Genomic DNA, 19,641 nt, shown 5'->3' with positions numbered 1-19,641 from the left:
ACAACAAATTTGAAAGCCTTCCATATCACTGGAAGGACTTCTCTATGCCAGTGAAATCACAGGGCCAGCCCCCAATGGCAAACAAAAAGATGAAAAAAAAGGCACAAAAAGGGGAAGGTTGCAACATTTATTGGGGATTATTCCCATACTCAGAGTTCAGAAGGAAGATGTTCAGGTGTGAAATCATACAACACATTTCACAAGTCTTTCTATACCAGTACCACACTCCCTCCAAATCCAATCACCTTCTACTGAACTTAGGAATAGGATCATAGGACCATAACTCTCAAGTTGACAGAAGACTTCAGAGGCCACATACTCCAAACCCTTCATTTTAAAGAAAGATAAATTGAGGCCCAGAGAGATGAGGTGATTTGCCCATTGTTACACAGAGTAACAGAGGCAGGATTTTAGCAAAACCAACAGAAATCTTATGATTATCTCAAAAGATGCAGAAAATGTCTTTGATAAAATACATCCATTCCTATTAAAAACACTAGAAAGTTTAGGAATAAATGGAGTTTTCCTTAAAATAATAAACAGCATCTATCTAAAACCATCAATAAATATTATATGTAATGGGAACGAACTCGGAGCATTTACAATAAAATCAGGGTGAAACAAGGATGCCCATTATCACTATTACTATTCAATATAATATTAGAAAATGCTAGCTGCAGCAACGAGAAGGGGAAAAAATTGAAGGAATCAGAATTGGCAATGAGGAAGCAAAGCTTTCACTCTTTGCAGATGATATGATGGTATACTTAGAAACCCTGAGAAAATCATCTAAAAAACTCCTTGAAACAATTAACAAATTCAGCAAAGTATCAGGATATAAAATAAACCCATGTAAATCATCAGAATTTCTATATATGACCAACAAAGCCCAAGAGCAAAAGATAGAAAGAGAAATTCCATTTACAGTAACTATAGACAACATTAAATACTTGGGAATCTACCTCCTAAGACAAACCCAGAAACCGTATGAACACAATTATAAAGCACTTCTCACCCAAATAAAGTCAGATCTAAATAATTGGAAAAATGTCAATTGCTCATGGTTAGGTCGAGCTAATATAATAAAAATGACAATTCTACCCAAATTAAATTACTTGGTAGTGCCATACCAATCAAATTACCAAATAACTATTTTACCGAGCTAGAAAAAATAGTTACAAAATTCATTTGGAGATACAAAAGGTCAAGAATAGCAAGGTAACTGATGAAAAAAATATAAAGGTAGGTAGCCCAAGTCTACCAGATCTAAAACTATACTATAAAGTGGTAGTCATCAAAACTGCCTGGTACTGATTAAGAAATAGAGTAATGGAGGCAGAGCCAAGATGACAGTGTGAAGGCAGGAATTCCTGGAAACTCGTTCCCCCAAAAACTCCAAAAGCCATCAAATTATGACTCTAACCAAAATTTAGAGGGGAAGAACCCACAGAAAGACTGAGTGATACAATTTTCCAGTCCAAGACAACTTACAAGTTCTTCAAGAAAGGTCTGTTCCACTTGGGCTGGGGGTTAGGAAAAGCCGCAGCAAAGCCGCAGTACAACGCAACACAGTTGGGCTGGGTGCCTGGGTCCGCGGCAAAGGGAGTGGTTTCCAGACCTCTTGATCCAGGGATCACTGGGGACAGCCAGAAGGGGTGGTGAGAGAACTCTGCTGCACCAGAGTGAGTGCCAGCCTCAGAGCAACCCTCTAGTGAGAACCTGCAATGGGGAGACTTCAGAGGCCTCTCTGTTCTCCCTGGGGCAAGGCTATGCTGTTTGCCCACACTCAGATCCAGGTTGCAGTCTGGGTCCCCACAAGACCACCACAGTTGAGCAGGGATTCTCCTCACAGTTCCAGGGCAGAGGGGAGGGCCTGAACACAGGTAAGAGAGCAGTCAGAGCATCTCATAAAACCTTGGAGGAATCAAGGTCTCTGTGGATTGTCCCCAAATCCCCCCAAACCCTTAGAAGTGCAGTAAATCAGTCATAGGCTAAGAAAATGAGCAAGCAACATAAAAAGAAGAATTTGACCAAAGAAAATTACTTTGGTCCCATGGAGGATCAAAATACATACTCAGATCATCATCGTCATCAAAATTGCAGATTCTGGATCCAAAACCACCAAAAGAAAAAGAAAATGGGCCTAGCTTATGGATGAGCTCAAAAGAGACTTTGAAAAAGAAATTAAGGGAGAGAGGGAAAATTGGGAGGAGAAATGACAGTGATGCAGATAAATGATGAAAACCAAGTCAGTGACCTGGTGAAAGAAATACAAAAAAATACTGAAGAAAATAATATATTAAAAACCAGATAAGGCCAAATGGAAAAAGAAACACAAAAGACAAATGAGGAGAAGAAGTAAGAATGCCTTAAAGAAGCAGAATTGACCAGCTGGAAAAGGAGATTAAGAAGCTCTCTGAAGAAAATAACTCCTTCAAATGCAGAATGGAAGTAAAGGTGGCTTTGCAAGAACTCAGGGAAAAAAATAAAACTATACCCAAAAACCCCCAAATTAGAATGAAATGTGAAATATCTCATTGGAAAAACAACTGACCTTAAAAACAGATCCAAGAGAGATAATTTAAAAATTATTGGGATGCCTGAAAGTCATGACCAGGAAAAGAGCCTAGACTTCATTTTTCAAGAAATAATTTAGCAAAATTTCCCTGAGATCTTAGAAGAAGAGGATAAAATAAAAAGTGAAGGAATTCACTGGTCACCTCCTGAAAGAGATCCCAAAAGAAAAATTTACAGTAATATTATGGCCAAACTCCAACACGTCCAAGTCAAAGAGAAAATACCAGAAATGAGTAATCCAACTACTGTGTTCTATAGTCAGAATTACACAGGATCTGGCAGCATCTACATTAAGGACTTGGAATATGATATTCCAGAAGGCAAAAGATCTTGTTTTACAACTGAGCATCAACTACCCAGCAAAACTGAACATCCTCTTTCAGGGGAAAAGATGCATTTTCAAAGAAAGAGGGGACTTTCAAACTTTTCTATTAAAACAGCCAGAGCTGAACAGAAAGTTTGATCTTCAAGTACAGGACTTGGGGAAACCATAGAGGGAGCAGATGAGAAGGACTAATTATGAGGAACTTAATGATGTTGAACTGTTTGCATTCCTGAATGGGAAAAGGAAACCGATAACTCATATGCATTTTCTCATTGATAAGAGCAGTTAGAAGGAGCATATATAGACAAGGAACAGGAAAGAGCTGAATATAATGGTATTATGTATTAAAAAGATGGAGTCAATGGGTGATAAAGGAAAGTACTGGGAGGAAGAGAAAGGAGAGGAAGAAGGGGCTAAGAGTCAAGAAAAAGCTTTTACAAAGGAGGGGAATGGGGGGAAGATGAGGGGGGATGAGTGAGCCTTCATTCTCATCAGAAATGGCTCAGAGAAGAAATAACATGCACTTATAGAAATCTAGAGAAAAATGCGGGGAAAGGAATGGGATAAGGGGGAATAGGGGGAGGGAAGGGGTACTCAGATACAACACACTTCTGAACAGGGACAGGATGAAAGGAAAGAGAGAGAGAATGGAATAGATGAGAGTGGAAAGGAATAGAGTAGAGGGAAATACAGCTAGTGATAGCAACTGTGGGAAAAGTATTGAAGCAACTTCTATGGTAGCTATGATGGGGTAGACAACTCATTGCAGAGATAGCCATTGGAATCTGAACACAGACAAAAGTACACTTTTCCCCCCCTCTCTCACTATTCTTGAGATTTCTCATCTTTTTTGGGGTGGGTGGGGGAGGTTTATGATTACTCTCACAAAAAGATTATTGTAATAATATAAAATAAATAAACAAAAATTTTTTAAAAAAGAGTAATTAATCAGTGAATTAGGATACGTTCAAAAGAAACCACAGTAAATGACTACAGCAATCTACCATTTGACAAACCCAAAGACATCAGCTTCTGAGATAAGAACTCACTATTTGACTAAAATTGTTGGAAAAACTGGAAAATAGTATGGCAAAAACTAGGCATAGATTCACATCTCACACCTTATAGCAAAATAAGATCAAAATAGATACAGAATTTAGACATAAAGAGTGACACCATAGTTAAATTAATAGACCAAGAAATACTCTCTCCATCATATCTATGAAAAGGGAACAATTTATGAGCAAACAAGAAATAGAGTACCTTATATACTACAAAATGAATGATTTTGACTTTATTAAATTAAAAAGGTTTTGCACTAATAAAATCAATGCTGCCAAAATTAAAGGAAACAACCTTCAGAACTAGGAGTTCTGATAAAGGTCCCATTTCTAAAATGTATAGAGAATTGCATCAAATTTATAAGGTTACAAGTCATTCCCCAACTGATAAATAGTCAAAGGATATGAATAGACAGTTTTTAAATGAAGAAATTAAAGACTATATATATAAATATATATATATATATATATATATAAAATCAAATAAAACTGCTCCAAATCATTATTGATTAGAGATGTAAATTAAAACAACTATGAGTTATCACCTCACACCTATCAGATTCGCTAAGATGAGGAAAAAAGGGAAAATGATCAATGTTGGAGAGGTTGTGGGAGAATTGGGACATTGATACATTGCTGGTGGAGTTGTGAAGTGATCCAACCATTCTGGAGAGCAATATGGAACCATGCCCAAACAGCAAAAAGCCATTCATACTCTTTGATCTAGTAATTCCAATTCTAGACCTACATTCAGAAGAAATCATAAAAAATGGGGTAAAAGTCCCTCATGTTTCAAAATATTCAAAGCAGCTCTTTTTGTAGTGGCAAAGAATTAGAAATTGAGGGAATGCCCATCAATTGGAGGATGACTAAAGAAGTTATTGTACATGAATATTATGGAATATTATTGTTCTATAAGAAACCATGAATGGTTGGACTCCAGAGAAGCATGGAATGAGTTACAGTATCTGATGCTGAGTAAAGGAAGCAAAACCAAGAGAACAATGTACACATTAACAACAACATAGTGAGGTGGTCAACCTTGATGGAAACAGTTCCTCTCAGCAATTCAGAGTTAGGATAACCCTATTAGATCTACTATGGACAATGCTATCCCCATTCAGAGGAAGAAAAATAAAACAAAACAAAACAACCCCCCCCAAAAACCCCTTCAGAATCTGATGAACACTTCATAAAAATCATCTCTTATGTATCTCTTTCGCTTAATCCTAATTCCTCATACTGAAAATGACTAATCTGTAAACATGTTTATCAAAAATATGTATGTACAATGTTAACCTGACTGTTCGCCACTGAGGGGAGGGGGGGGTGGGAAGAAAGATTGGAAGAAAAATTTTGTAATTTAAAAATATACATATGCATATGGATGAATGTTGAAAAAACTTTCACAACAAGTATTTGGAAAAATAAAATATAATATATATAATATATAATAAATATGAATAATACATACAAATAATAACAATATAAATATAATAATATAAATAATAAATATAATAATATAATAATATAATATAAAATATAATAAAAATTAAAATTAAAAACAACAAAAAAAGAATCCAGGTCTTCTAACTCCAAACTCAGTAATTTTTGCACTATACCCTGGTGCCATCCCAGGATTCAAGTTAATCAAATAATTCACTTAACCTACATCATATCCATTTGACATTCTTAAGAGTTGCCTTTGGAAGGTAGTTACCAGCATGACCAATTTGCTCTGATTTCTGTGATGCCTTGTGTTACCTTTCAATAAGATAGGCTGTGACTTCATGGCTGATGGATGAGGAGTAGGTTTGCCACTCTCCTCCTGGTAATTCTCGGATCTGCACTGTAAAATACCGTATTGGTGATGATCCATCACTTCCAGGAACCCACTGGAGCTGTAGGCTCCTAGAGGTCACTTCTGACTGGGGAATCAGAAGATGTCTGGGAGGTGCTGGACGATCTGAAATGAAACCAAAGAAATGACTGGGGCAGAAATTCAGAAATCCTGTACCTTGAAACCTTGACCTGTTCTGCAGATAACAACTATCTTATTATGCATTGTCCAATGTAAGTCATTTGGATAGTATAGATCTAAATGAGAGCTACTAAAAATTCTTGCTAGTTTCATATGAAATACAGATGCCTCCATGGTAACCATCCTTATAACTAATTCTAGAAAGACTACAATTCTGATGGTGAAATACTTTAATTGGATAATACTTGCTTCCTCCTAGAACACTCCATTCTCAACAGAGACAAGTCAGTTACTGGTGGAAAACAGAAGAGAATCAATTAGAGATTTATGCAATAGCACCCAGGACATCAAATACAAGTGATTGAGTGACAGGTGAGACTATAGGAAGCCTGTCTGTACTTCTAATCACCTTCCAGTTCATTTTTTACTTTTTCTTCCTCTCCCCCATTTTCCTCTCTCTCTCTCTCTCTCTCTCTCTCTCTCTCTCTCTCTCTCTCTCTCTGTCTCTCTCTCTCTCTCTCTCTTTTCCTTCTTCCTTGTTCCCTCTCTTCCTTCCTTCTTCCTTCCTCCCTCTCTTCCTTCCTTTTTTCTTCCTTCCTCCCTCTCTTCCTTCCTTCCTTCTTTTTCTTCCTTCCTCCCTCTCTTCCTTCCTTCCTTCTTTTTCTTCCTTCCTCCCTCTCTCCCTCCCTCCCTTCCTTCTTCCTTCCTCCTTTTCTCCCTTGCTTCCTTCCTTCTTCCTTCCTCCTTTTCTCCCTTGCTTCCTTCCTTCTTCCTTCCTCCCTCTCTCCCTTGCTTCCTTGCTTCTTCCTTCCTCCCTCTCTCCCTTGCTTCCTTGCTTCTTCCTTCCTCCCTCTCTCCCTTGCTTCCTTGCTTCTTCCTTCCTCCCTCTCTCCCTTGCTTCCTTGCTTCTTCCTTCCTCCCTCTCTCCCTTGCTTCCTTGCTTCTTCCTTCCTCCCTCTCTCCCTTGCTTCCTTGCTTCTTCCTTCCTCCCTCTCTCCCTTGCTTCCTTGCTTCTTCCTTCCTCCCTCTCTCCCTTGCTTCCTTGCTTCTTCCTTCCTCCCTCTCTCCCTTGCTTCCTTGCTTCTTCCTTCCTCCCTCTCTCCCTTGCTTCCTTGCTTCTTCCTTCCTCCCTCTCTCCCTTGCTTCCTTGCTTCTTCCTTCCTCCCTCTCTCCCTTGCTTCCTTGCTTCTTCCTTCCTCCCTCTCTCCCTTGCTTCCTTGCTTCTTCCTTCCTCCCTCTCTCCCTTGCTTCCTTGCTTCTTCCTTCCTCCCTCTCTCCCTTGCTTCCTTCCTTCTTCCTTCCTCCCTCTCTCCCTTGCTTCCTTGCTTCTTCCTTCCTCCCTCTCTCCCTTGCTTCCTTCCTTCTTCCTTCCTCCCTCTCTCCCTTGCTTCCTTCCTTCTTCCTTCCTCCCTCTCTCCCTTCCTTCTTCCTTCCTCCCTCTCCCTTCCTTCTTCCTTCCTCTCTCTCCCTTCCTTCCTTCCTCTCTTCCTTCCTTCCTCCCTCCCTCCCTCCCTCTCTCCCTTCTTCCTTCCTTCCTTCCTTCCTTTCTCCCTCTCTCCCTTCTTCCTTCCTTCTTCCTTCTTCCTCCCTCTCTCTTCTCCCTTCTTCCTTCCTTCTTCCTTCCTCCCTCTCTCCCTTCTTCCTTCCTTCTTCCTTCCTCCCTCTCTCCCTTCTTCCTTCCTCCCTCTCTCCCTTCTCCCTTCTTCCTTCCTTCCTTCCTTCCTTCCCTGACTACAGTATATTCATGATATGAATCTAAAGAGCTAAGACAACTGGTTCCAACAATTGTGTGGATTCCTCTAGGGTAATGGCATGTTATACCATCTCTCTGGGGATGGGGAATGGGCATGCAGGTGTTGTAGATGCCAGGACATGGTATCTGAATATAGATCTGTTCTCCTGTCACCATGTCTCCTCACCCCATCGATTTCAATAGAGAAACTCAATAGAGTGAGGAATAATTGTTTAATTGTTTATCATGAAGATTATTGATTCTGATTAAAATGGGTGGCATGTAATAAAGCAGCAATTGATTGTTGACACCACAGTGACTTGTCTGTGAGAAGCTATTCGATTCAACTTAATCAGCACTTGTTTCCACAAGCACACACCTCATACAACCTTATTTCTCTGAAGCTCTGTTATTAATAACATTTCATTCACTTCTTTACCCCTTTCTCAAAATGCCTACTTGATGACTTGTACTTTTCTGAGACTTTGTATGGCTGAACCATGAGGGCTTTAAGAACTATATGCAAGAGCCAGAAAATTTTCTATAACATCACGAGGGGATATTTGGGCAGGGGGGATATAACTGTATAAGCCACCACTCTGTTCTATCAGCATCAGGCAGGTGTTTGTGGATTAGGGTACATCAAAAAGGGTCTTAATGTTAATACCCAACACTCAGATGTGATTCATTTTAATGCACTTAAGTTTGACTTTAACCCTTTGGCAAAACTCCAAACCCAAGCTCTTGATATGGATTAATTTTTTTTCTGCCCTAATAGATTACTATAAAAAATCACTGAGTATTTATAATGGTCTATAACAATCTCAAGGAGAAGATGAGTTCTAAACCCATGGAAGTGGCATTTAGTTGCCAAGTCAATAGAGAGCTTACTTACAACCATTTTGGGTCCTTGCTTATAAGAAAAATGCAGCTATGGATAAGTTCCAAAGAAGATATAGTCTTAGAGCAAGACTTTCATGCTTAACCTATCCTCAAATGATCAAATAACTGAAAAGCAATATTGTTAGTGCAATGTCTACAAAGGAATTATGCTCTGTGGCTAATGGGTAATCAGTGATAATATACAAGTAACTTTTAAAAATAGAACCAGAGGATGTTAAAGTAGACTCAGTTAATGGGCCAATGAAAAATTGTCCTTGAAAAATCATATGATATATTATAGTGATAACTTGGAAGGTAATTATGGAACAATTTATGTCCTTGGCTTTGCAATTTAATATACAAAAATATGTAGTATGAATAGCCTTTTCTGTGTAATTTTTTCTACTTCAAGGTTCAAAATTTTTGATGATTAGTATGATGATAAATTTGAGATAATTCAATTTTTTAAAAATTATTGTCTTATGGAGGACAGTAAATTTGACAGCATGTTGATCCTTCATTTCATATATTTACTGATCCATTATTATGTGCTCACCATTGTACTTCTGATTATGATAGAAACAAAAGAGGTTTATGATATAATCCCTACTCTTAAGGAGTCTTATTCCTTAACTCAAGTCTTATTCAAGATTTAAGAGTCTTGGAGAGAGAAGATTGAAGTAGGAACATTCATAGAACAATATAAAAGAGAATGCAGTGGGAGAGCAGGAAAGAAGAGCTATCAGGAGGTTAGAATTGCCTGGAAGGCTTCACTGAGAAGGTGACAATAGAAAGATGGGTAGGATTTGGATGGGTAAAGAGGAAGGCATACAGATAGCACAGGATAAATATGGGCACAGATAATAAACTAGCAGAGTGTATTCAAGGGATAGTTAGGAAACTGATCTAGCAGAAGAAAAGTTAGAGGCAGTTGCAAAAAAAAAAACAAAACAGAAGATAGGATTGGATTATGAGGGCTTAAATGCCAGAATGGAGAATTTGGGCTGAGGAATTAGGAAAAAACTAAACAAATCAAAATACATCAATTTTTTCATGGGATCCAGCATAAATTAATATCAAAGATGGGAAATGGACCTGACATTTCATTAGGTAGGGATAACCCAAATGAAGAAATCCTTTCCATGGACAAAGGCTGAAGGCTTCTCTGCAAGTTCCAGTCTTAGAGACTTGTCCAGGGTGTCACTGAGAGTTTAAGGGACTTGCTTAGGATTACAGGGCCAGAAACTGTTCTTGAAGCTAGATCTTAGAAACTCTGAGTCCAGTTCTCTATCTGACTGAGATACCAGTCAAAATTCATAATAATTCTGTGTAAGTGATTATGTGAAGGGAAGACATCATTGGGTGATAACAGTTTATATTTTTATACAATTGTGGTAGGAGGAAGACTAAAAGGCCTTAACACTTTGAACATTTCAGAATCTGAAAAGGAAATTCCCCTTTTTTTAAAATACATCTTCCTTTAAAATATAGGTAAGTTTTGTAAATATTTTTTTCTTTTGAAACTTAACATCTGGTGACTGAAGCCTCTAGTAATACTTGGATTTGAGCTAAACATCTCCTATTGCTTTTTAAATATAATGAGTTTAGTGCATTCTTCCCTAACCTTGTAGCTTACAGTGTAAATGGGATCTATATTGATTGATTCACTTATTTTTTTAGATTGTCTGTCAAAATATTGTTTTATAAAATCTATTTGGTCATTAGTTGAATCTGGAAATCTTGATCCTTAATATTAAGAAGTATTAATCTTATAATAGTTTTTGGAAAGCAGAAAGGAATGCCCAAGACAACAGGGACAGTAATAGGTTATTATTCTTATTTATTCACTTTTGGAGCATTTTAGTTAAGTCTCATTCATAGAATTTTAACCTAGTTAGAAATAGACAGTAGAAACCTGCTTTTGGTTTTACATGATATTTCACTTAGAAAAGATTAGCCTTATGAGTAATAGGAAGGAGCAGTTAGGTGGAGCAGTAGATAGGGCAACAGCCCTGGAGTCAGGAGGTCCTGAGTTCAAATCTGGTCTCAGACACTTTATAATTACCGAGTTGTGTAACCATGGGCAAGTCACTTAACCCCTTTGCCTTGCAAAAAAAAAAAAAAAGAGTAATAGGAAAGACACTTGGCCTACAGAAGTCAGACTTTATTGACACTTTTAGAGGAGCATATCATGTGCAGAAACAATAGCGAGACATTTGGGGTTGGTATGGAGAGGAGACATAAAGCTTTCTGGCATGAGTCAAGTATGATCACCACACACACATTATTGCATCGAAGGCTTCCTGATCTGGGTTTGCCATTGTTGGCTTATCTTTGTGTCTCAAAAACTTAGAAAAGGCAGCTGAACAAAATGACCTGACTCAAGTAGCAGGTAGAATAGCACAACAGATTAAAATATAACAGAGAGAGAGCTAAAGATTGAATGAGTTCAGGAGAGTACAATTCTGTCATGTGTTGTATCTATGATTTTAGAATATGATCTTCTAAGTCTTACCTCTCTTTTCAGTGGTGATGACTGTGGCTTCTAAAGGCTCCCCCCATCCTTGTCTTGTTTTTGCAGATGCCCTGAAGATGTATGCTGACTCTGGAGTGAGATCTGTGGCAGTGAACTGCCTCACAGTTGAGCCAACTTCAACAGTGGTAAACTTGTTGGGGCTGCTGGTGGCTAGACGATATGCAATCTGATACCCTGGATTGACATTAACCAAGGCAAAAAGAACAGAGGAAAAGATTTAGCTTTGTTGTACATTCTTTCCATGAAGAATAATGGTAATTCCCTAGTGCAGTCTAATGACTTCTTTATTGGAAAAGCAAGCAAAACATTTTTTTAATCATTTTTTAATCACTTATTTCCCCTACCCCTAACATCTCATATGCAGATATAGTGCATTAAAAGGGAAATTACATATAGTGATGAATGGAACAGCCTTTTGAGCACTAATCTACCATGAAACTTGTTTCACTCTTCATCCTTCACAGGAACAAGATGTGAAAACAGTTTCATCTTTCCCAAGTACATTGGTACGCTCAGAGAATACCACAAGGACCAGCAGAGTCCTCACAATTGTTTTTGACAGGGTGAGTCAGTACAGAGAAACTAATCTCCTTTTCCATACCAACACCATCACCCTTGGCTGTAAACACACACGCACCCTTGCAAGGATATGGAGCAGAACACCATGATGCCAGAGTAGTTTTTAAAATATGCAGCATCTTGACTGCTTAGACAGTACAGCACCCTGGATAGCCAACTGTATATCTAGTTGACTCTCACATCTGTTATTCATAGTTACTCCCTTTCATCTTCCCTATCTGCTCGCAGATACCCAGCATCCCTAAGCTATAATTGATGGCACATATTTTTATTTCTTTATGTCAAAAAGAGCCTTCTTGTATCTTCTTCTTTTGCCCAGATTGCAATACTTCAGGCAACTCGGAGCTGGGGTGGAGGTGAGGGGGGGTGGGATAGGGAAAGGACAGCTCTGCTTTGAACAATACCCTTCTTGCCAACAAGGAGGAATGCACTTATTAATCAGTCTATTGAAGGCTCTACAGGCTCTAAACTTCTTTCAAAGTAACCTGATTATTAAGAGTTGATGGCTGATCAGACATTATTATTGCTCAGATCACATCAACCAGGCTATCCCAAACCCTCCAATAATGGGGTGACAAATGGTTCCTGAGGAAGAAGTGCCAACTTTCCATTTTTTTTTGCCAAAAATAGTAGTGACAAGTGCTTTTGGGGGTGGGGGAAAAGCTTGCTAAGAATTTATGGTCCAAATTTTAATTACTCAAGTTGATTGAAATGATAATGGACCAGGGTTTTGTGGTCCTGAAATTAATAAAATTCAAACTTTTCAATACTTCATGTTCTAGAAAGAACATGGGGTGGGGGAATCAAACTCCAGTCAACTGGACTTATTTTCACCAGTTTTTGCTAGCACTCAGCTCATCCTTTGAACTACAAAGGCTTCTGCAGCAGTTCAAGTATACACTCCCAACCCCAGTTATGTCTTGAATACTTGCACTTCTGCAGTAGAGCTTGTAAAAGTTTATATAAGTGAATATCCACCTCCAAGGAGGAGGTGGTAGAGAGAAGAAAGAGAAATTAGATAGGAAACGTTGCCAATTAGAGAACTAACATGGAGGGTTAGAGGACATCACTTATGGGACTGGAAAATGAAAACTGGAGACAAGTGATAAGACAGTGATTCTTGTGGCAACTCAGGAAATGACTGGGCGATAGATGGTTAAGGTACATTTTTTTTGCCTTTTGCATCAGGTCTAAAGGATTGCAATGAAATCCCATAATACCAATGTTAGGATGAAGTTGAGAAAGAGTCCTCCAGAATAAGAGACTGAATAAATTAACTAGAATAGTAAAGGACATTACAAAGACAAAATGACTCTTCTGAAATCTGCATGAAGCAATTGCTGAATAGTCAAGACCAAACAAATTTCTCTACTAGAAAAGGGCTGAAGTGTATGGGATAGGAAATGGGATAATTAGATGAGTTTAGGGATATGAGTTATAGGGAATAGACAAGAGGCAACCATATGCAAAATAAACTAAGAGATTAAGAAAAGTTCCTCTTCTTCTTGTGTGTGTGTGTGTGTGTGTGTGTGTGTGTGCGTGTTTTTGTGTGCTTGTCACACATCCACTGGCAACAGGAGGTTCTTGTTTTCTTTTTCCTTTAAGCAAGAATTGAAGAAGGAAAAGGACCCTGAACTATCAGAGAATAAACTCCTATTGTATCTAACTTACTATAGAGAACAGGTTGTATCTGTCATTGATCCATTCTGTACTTATCATGCTATACAGTTACTGCACTGTTAATCCCCTGACTTCACACCAGTTAGAAGACCAAGGCATGAAAAAATGAAGCCACTGGCCAAAAGAACTCAATGGTGTCTCCCCAGAGGATTAATAGTTTAGTTAATGCATGAATAATAGGTGAAGTCCTTGGGTATTAACCCCAGACTAAGTAAGACTAGCAAACAATTGGCAAGTTCAATGACTAGTAAATTTCAAGACTAATATCAAAAGAAATGCCACACAATACTCATAATCATCTTATTATAATGCTAATTGTTTTGGATCTACATGTATTTCTTTATACATCTGTGGTATATGACACTGTACAGACTGCATGAAGCCCACATATATGAGAGGGTTTCAACAATAAGATTCACAGTTACTTAAAGAAGATGTCTTCTCAAAAGCATCTGGCCAAGATGGCAGAGAGAAGACAGGCACAGTTCTAACGTCTCCTGATCTCTTCCCCATCTATCACATGACACAAACCTCTTAAAAGAATTCCGAACCAGGAAACCCAGAAAGAAAAGCAAGGAGAGGAAAATCTACCTCAGGATTTGTCTCCCCCAGCAGCCTTGGCTGAGTACCGGCAGGTGAGTCTGGGTTCTGAGGGAAGATCAGCCAGGGATCAGCCAGATTAGCAGCTGAATTGGAATCAGGAGTCTGAGGGCCCGAGAGCTGGACCTGCTGGATCAGTGGTAGGGCTGTACGAAGGGGGCTTGGGTCCACGGGAAAGCAGAGGCGCTGGTGTTGGTGCTGACCCCTGGAGCTTGGGGAAGGGGCTGCAGGGAGAGGTATGGTGCAGGAGAGCTGCGAACGCCATCCCTGGGCTCCTCAGGTCTGAGAAACTCTGAGTCCATGCCTCCAAGGCACAGAGGCCTCCTCCCAAACAAATGCAAACTATTTCTGCCTCAGGCCCAGGTGTGTGAGCAGAAGAAGAGCCCAGCTGAGGAATCACCTCAGGCCAGGGTAAAGCCCACCATTGATTGAAGGCAAAAGAATTCAATAGTTCCAACTCCTCCCTTTGGGCAAAGGAAGAAGGCCTCCCAACCAAGGTCACAGACACTCCAGAGAGGGCAACCAGCACCTCCTACTGGCCAGCCAGATAAACTGCAATCAGTAAAGCCTTTAGAGATCCCAAGCGCAGGTGAACCAGTCCCCCCCACCCAACTCAAGGTCCTAGCATAATGAAGAAGGGTCAGTGGAAACATGGATCCATAGAAAAATTCCTGGAAGGGAAAGACCCCAACTCAGAGAGACCTGGAACCTCTGAGGAGAATACAATCTGGTCTCCAGCACAGGAAGACTTCCTTGAAGAAGTAAGGAAGGAGCTTAAAAATTTGGGAGAGACAATTAATACCTTGCAACAAGAAAACAAAACCTTAGAAAGTACAATTGGACAAACACAAAAGGAGAATAAATCTCTCAGATCCTCAAATGAGCAAATGCAAAAAGAAATTAATTCTCTCAAAACTTCAATTGGTCAAATGGAAAGCTCTTTCAAAAGCAGAATTGACCAAGTGGAAAAGGAGTTGCAAATGGTTAATGAAGAAAACTCCTCCCCCCAAAAAAGAATGGAGTCTACAGAAACTAATGACTCCATGAGACAGCAAGAGTCAGTTAAACAAAATCAAAAAATAGAAAAAATAGAAGCAAATGTAAAATACCTCATCAACAAAACTGCTGACCTTGAGAATAGATCGAGGAGGGGCAACCTGAAAATTATAGGACTTCCTGAAAACATTGAAGAGAAAAAAATCCTGAACTTAATATTACAGGACCTAGTGATGGAAAACTGCCCTGATACCATGGAATCGGAGGGCAAAGTAGTTATTGAAAGAGTACATCACTCCCCACTAGAAAAAGATCCTAAAATGAAAACACCAAGGAATGTTGTGGCCAAACTCCAGAACTATCAGATAAAAGAGAAAATCCTGCAAGCAGCAAGAAAGAAGCAATTTAAATATCAAGGAGCCACAGTAAGGATCACAGAGGACCTGGCTGCATCAACTTTAAGGGATCAAAGGGCCTGGAGCGAGATATTTCGAAGAGCTCGGGAGCTTGGAATGCAGCCAAGAATCTACTTTCCTGCAAAGCTGAGCCTTCTCTTCCAGGGAAAAAGATGGACATTTAACGAAATGGAAGAATGCCAAAAATTTCTGATGAAAAGACCAGAGCTAAAAAGAAAATCTGGATATCAAACAGGAGGTTCAAGAGACACATGAAAAGGTAAAAAAAAAAAAACGGGGCGGCAGTAAAAGGAAAAAAAATGCAATCCAGTAAGTTGAAACTGGCTATATTTCAGCATGGGGTGGGGGGAAGAGACTCTCATAAATCCTGAGAAATGTAACTCTAACAGAGAGAATACACCTAGCCAGAAATGATGGACATCCATGACCTATCCATGAGACTGCTATCTAATGGGATGTAACTGGCTTTAACCCCACTTGGAAGAAAGACTCTAATAACTCTCTGGAATTTTGACTCTATTCAATAGAATATACTGAACTAGAAGGGACAGACACTCAGAATTTTCTATGACTTAGATAGAATGATCTTAAAAAAATACACTACCTCCCTAAAAAGGGGGACAGGAAAGAGACGGGAGGAGGGAGGGGATTGAATGGGACAAATCTCATTACACTAAGAGGTACAAAAAACCTATGGTAATAGAGCGGAAGAAGGGAGCAGAGGAGAAACACCTGAATCTTCTTCTCATCAGACTTGGCTTAAAGTCAACCTATACATACTCAGTTAACTTATAAAACATCTAACCTTTCAAGTATTAAAAGGGGAAAAGGGGAGGGGGGACAGAGAAAGGGAAGGGGAGTGGGGGAAATAAGGGGAAATAACAAAGGGAAGGGAAGGGAAAAGGGAAAAAGTGAAAGGGGAAAGAAAGGGGAGGGTGTGATATAGGAGGGCAAACATACTGAAGGGGGTGGTATTCAAAAACAAAATACTGGGGAATATGGATAAAAGGGGGGAAAGGGGGAAAATACAAACAGAGGGAAGATATCATGGAGGGCAATAAAGAATTAGTAATCATAACCTTGAATGTGAATGGGATGAACTCTCCCTAAAAATGTAAGCAAATAGCAGAGTGGATTAAAAACCAGAATCCTACAATATGCTGCTTACAAGAAACTCATTTGAAGCAGAGAGATACATATAGAGTAAAGGTAAAAGGTTGGGGCAAAATATATTTTTCTTCAGCTGAAGTAAAAAAAAAGCAGCTGTAGCAATCCTTATCTCAGACAAAGGAGCAGCAAAAATAGCGTTAAAAGAGATAAGGAAGGAAACTTTATCCTAATAAAAGGTACCTTAGACAATAAAGTCATTTCAATATTGAATGTATATGCACCTAGTGGGACAGCACCCAAATTCTTAGAGGAGAAGCTGAAAGAATTACAGGAAGACATAGACAGCAAAACTCTACTAGTAGGAGACCTCAACCTCCCGCTATCAGATCTAGATAAATCAAATCATAAAACAAACAAGAAAGAAATTAGGGAGGTAAATAGATTGTTAGAAAAATTAGATATGGTAGACTTATGGAGGAAACTGAAAGGGGATAGAAAGGAATATACCTTTTTCTCTGCAGTACACGGAGTTTATACAAAATTGACCATGTACTAGGACATAAAAACCTAATGATCAACTGCAGAAAGGCAGAAATAGTGAATACATCTTTCTCAGACCAAAATGCAATAAAAGTCATATGCAATACTGGGCCAAGGAGATATAGACCCAGAGCAAATTGGAAACTGAATAACCTCATTTTAAAAAATGAGTGCGCCAAGAAACAAATTATAGAAAGAATTAACCATTTTATCCTAGATAATGATAATGAAACAACATACCAAAACCTATAGGATTCATTCAAAGCAACTGCCAGGGGATATATTATAGCTCTAAATGCTTATATGAATAAATTGGAGAAAGAGGAAATCAATGAACTAAGCATGCAACTAAAAAAATTAGAGAAAGAACAAATCAAAAATCCCCAATCAAATACCAAATTAGAAATTTTAAAAATTAAAGGAGAAATTAATAAAATTGAAAGCAAAAAAACTATTGAATTAATAAATAAAACAAAAAGTTGGTATTTTAAAAAAACAATAAAATTGATAAACCTCTCATCAATTTAATTAAAAAAAGAAAGAAGAAAACCAAATTGCTAGTATTATAAATGAAAAAAGGTGAACTCATCACCAATGAGGAGGAAATTAAAGTAATAATTCAAAATTATTTTGCCCAACTCTATGCCAATAAATTTGATAATCTAAGTGAAATGGATGAATATTGACAAAAATATAAGTTGCCCAGGTTAAATGAAGAAGAGATTAAATACCTAAACAACCCTATCTCAAAAAAAATTCAACAAGCCATTATTGAACTCCCTAAAAAGAAATCTCCAGGGCCTGATGGATTGACAAGTGAATTCTACCAAACATTTAAGGAACAATTGGTTCCAATCCTATATAAACTCTTTGGAAAAATAGGGAATGATGGAATTCTGCCTAACTCTTTCTATGAAATCAATATGGTACTGTTACCTAAACCAGGAAGAGTTAAAAAAGAGAAAGAAAATTATATACCTATTTCCATGATGAATATAGATGCAAAAATCCTAAATAAAATCTTAGCAAAATGACTACAACAAGTCATCACTAGGATAATACATTATGATCAATTAGGATTTATTCCAGGAATGCAGGGTTGGTTCAATATTAGGAAAACTGTTAGCATACTCAATTATATCAACAACAAACCTATCAGAAATCATATGATCATATCAATAGATGCTGAAAAAGCTTTTGACAAAATACAGCATCCATTCCTATTAAAAACACTAGAGAGTGTAGGAATAAAATGGACTGTTCCTTAAAATAATTAGCAGTATCTATCTGAAACCAACAACAAGCATTATATTCAATGGGGAGAGGCTAGAGGCATTCCCAATAAGATCAGGGGTGAAACAAGGGTGTCCATTATCATCACTACTATTCAATATTGTATTAGAAATGTTAGAATCAGGAATTAGAGAAGAAAAAGAAATTGAAGGAATTAGAATTGGGAAGGAAGAGACAAAACTCTCACTCTTCGCAGATGACATGATGGTCTACGTAGAGAATCCCAAGAAATCATCTAAAAAACTACTGGAAACAATTAGCAATTTTAGCAAAGTTGCAGGTTATAAAATAAACCCCCATAAATCCTCAACTTTTCTATATATGTCTAGTAAGAAACAGCAGGAAGAGCTAGAAAGAGAAATCCCATTCAAAGTAACCTTAGACAGTGTAAAATATTTGGGAGTCTATTTGCCAAGACAGACTCAGAATCTTTTTGAAAGCAATTATAAAACACTTCTCACACAAATTAAATCAGATTTAAATAACTGGGCAAATATCAACAGCTCATGGATAGGGAGAGCTAATATCATAAAAATGACAATTCTACCAAAACTAAACTATCTGTTTAGTGCCCTCCCAATCAAAATTCCAAAAAGTTACTTTAATGAGTTAGAAAAAAATTGTAAGTAAATTCATATGGAGAAATAAAAAGTCAAGAATTGCCAGGGGCTTAATGAAAAAAAAAAAATGCAAACGAAGGTGGCTTAGCACTACCTGATCTAAAATTATATTATAAAGCATCAGTCATCAAAACTGTTTGGTATTGGCTAAGAAACAGAGTGGTAGACCAGTGGAATAGACTAGGTGTAAAAGAAGGAGAGGAGTATAGTAATCTGCTGTTTGATAAACCCAAAGAGTCCGGCTACTGGGATAAAAACTCCCTCTTTGATAAAAACTGCTGGGATAATTGGAAGTTAGTATGGAAGAAACTTAGATTAGACCAACACCTTACACCCTTTACCAAGATAAGATCCAAATGGTTACAGGACATAGACATAAAAAACAATACTATAAGCAAATTAGAAGATCAAGGACTAGTCTACCTGTCAGATCTATGGAAAGGGGAACAGTTTATGACTAAGGAAGAGTTGGAGAACATCACCAAAAACCAATTAGATGATTTCAATTACATTAAATTAAAAAGCTTTTGCACAGATAAAATCACTGTAACCAAGATCAAAAGAAATGTAGTAAACTGGGAAACGATCTTTACAACTAATGATTCTGACAAAGGAATCATTTCTAAAATATACAGAGAACTGAGTCATATTTATAAAACAAAAAGCCATTCCCCAATTGACAAAATGGTCAAAGGATATGCAAAGGCAATTTA

General features: G+C 38.1%; 1 protein-coding gene across 6 annotated transcripts in view; it reads right to left on the bottom strand.

Annotated features, from left to right (window-relative positions):
* Window positions 1–19,641, bottom strand: part of SDK1 (sidekick cell adhesion molecule 1) — a 1,240,677-nt gene that overhangs the window by 151,529 nt on the left and 1,069,507 nt on the right. For all 6 annotated transcript variants that reach the window (XM_074200552.1, XM_074200555.1, XM_074200553.1 and 3 more), the window contains 2 exons: window positions 11,074–11,268; window positions 5,728–5,929 (listed from right to left, as the gene is read on the bottom strand). In XM_074200552.1, the coding sequence (XP_074056653.1) occupies window positions 5,728–5,929; window positions 11,074–11,268 (397 nt within the window). The remainder of the gene's footprint in view (window positions 1–5,727; window positions 5,930–11,073; window positions 11,269–19,641) is intronic.

The sequence above is a fragment of the Macrotis lagotis genome, chromosome X (genome assembly GCF_037893015.1).
Source record: "Macrotis lagotis isolate mMagLag1 chromosome X, bilby.v1.9.chrom.fasta, whole genome shotgun sequence".
Taxonomy (NCBI): domain Eukaryota; kingdom Metazoa; phylum Chordata; class Mammalia; order Peramelemorphia; family Peramelidae; genus Macrotis; species Macrotis lagotis.
The sequence above is the reverse complement of the archived record's forward strand: the minus strand, read 5'-3'. Positions and strand labels throughout refer to the sequence as shown.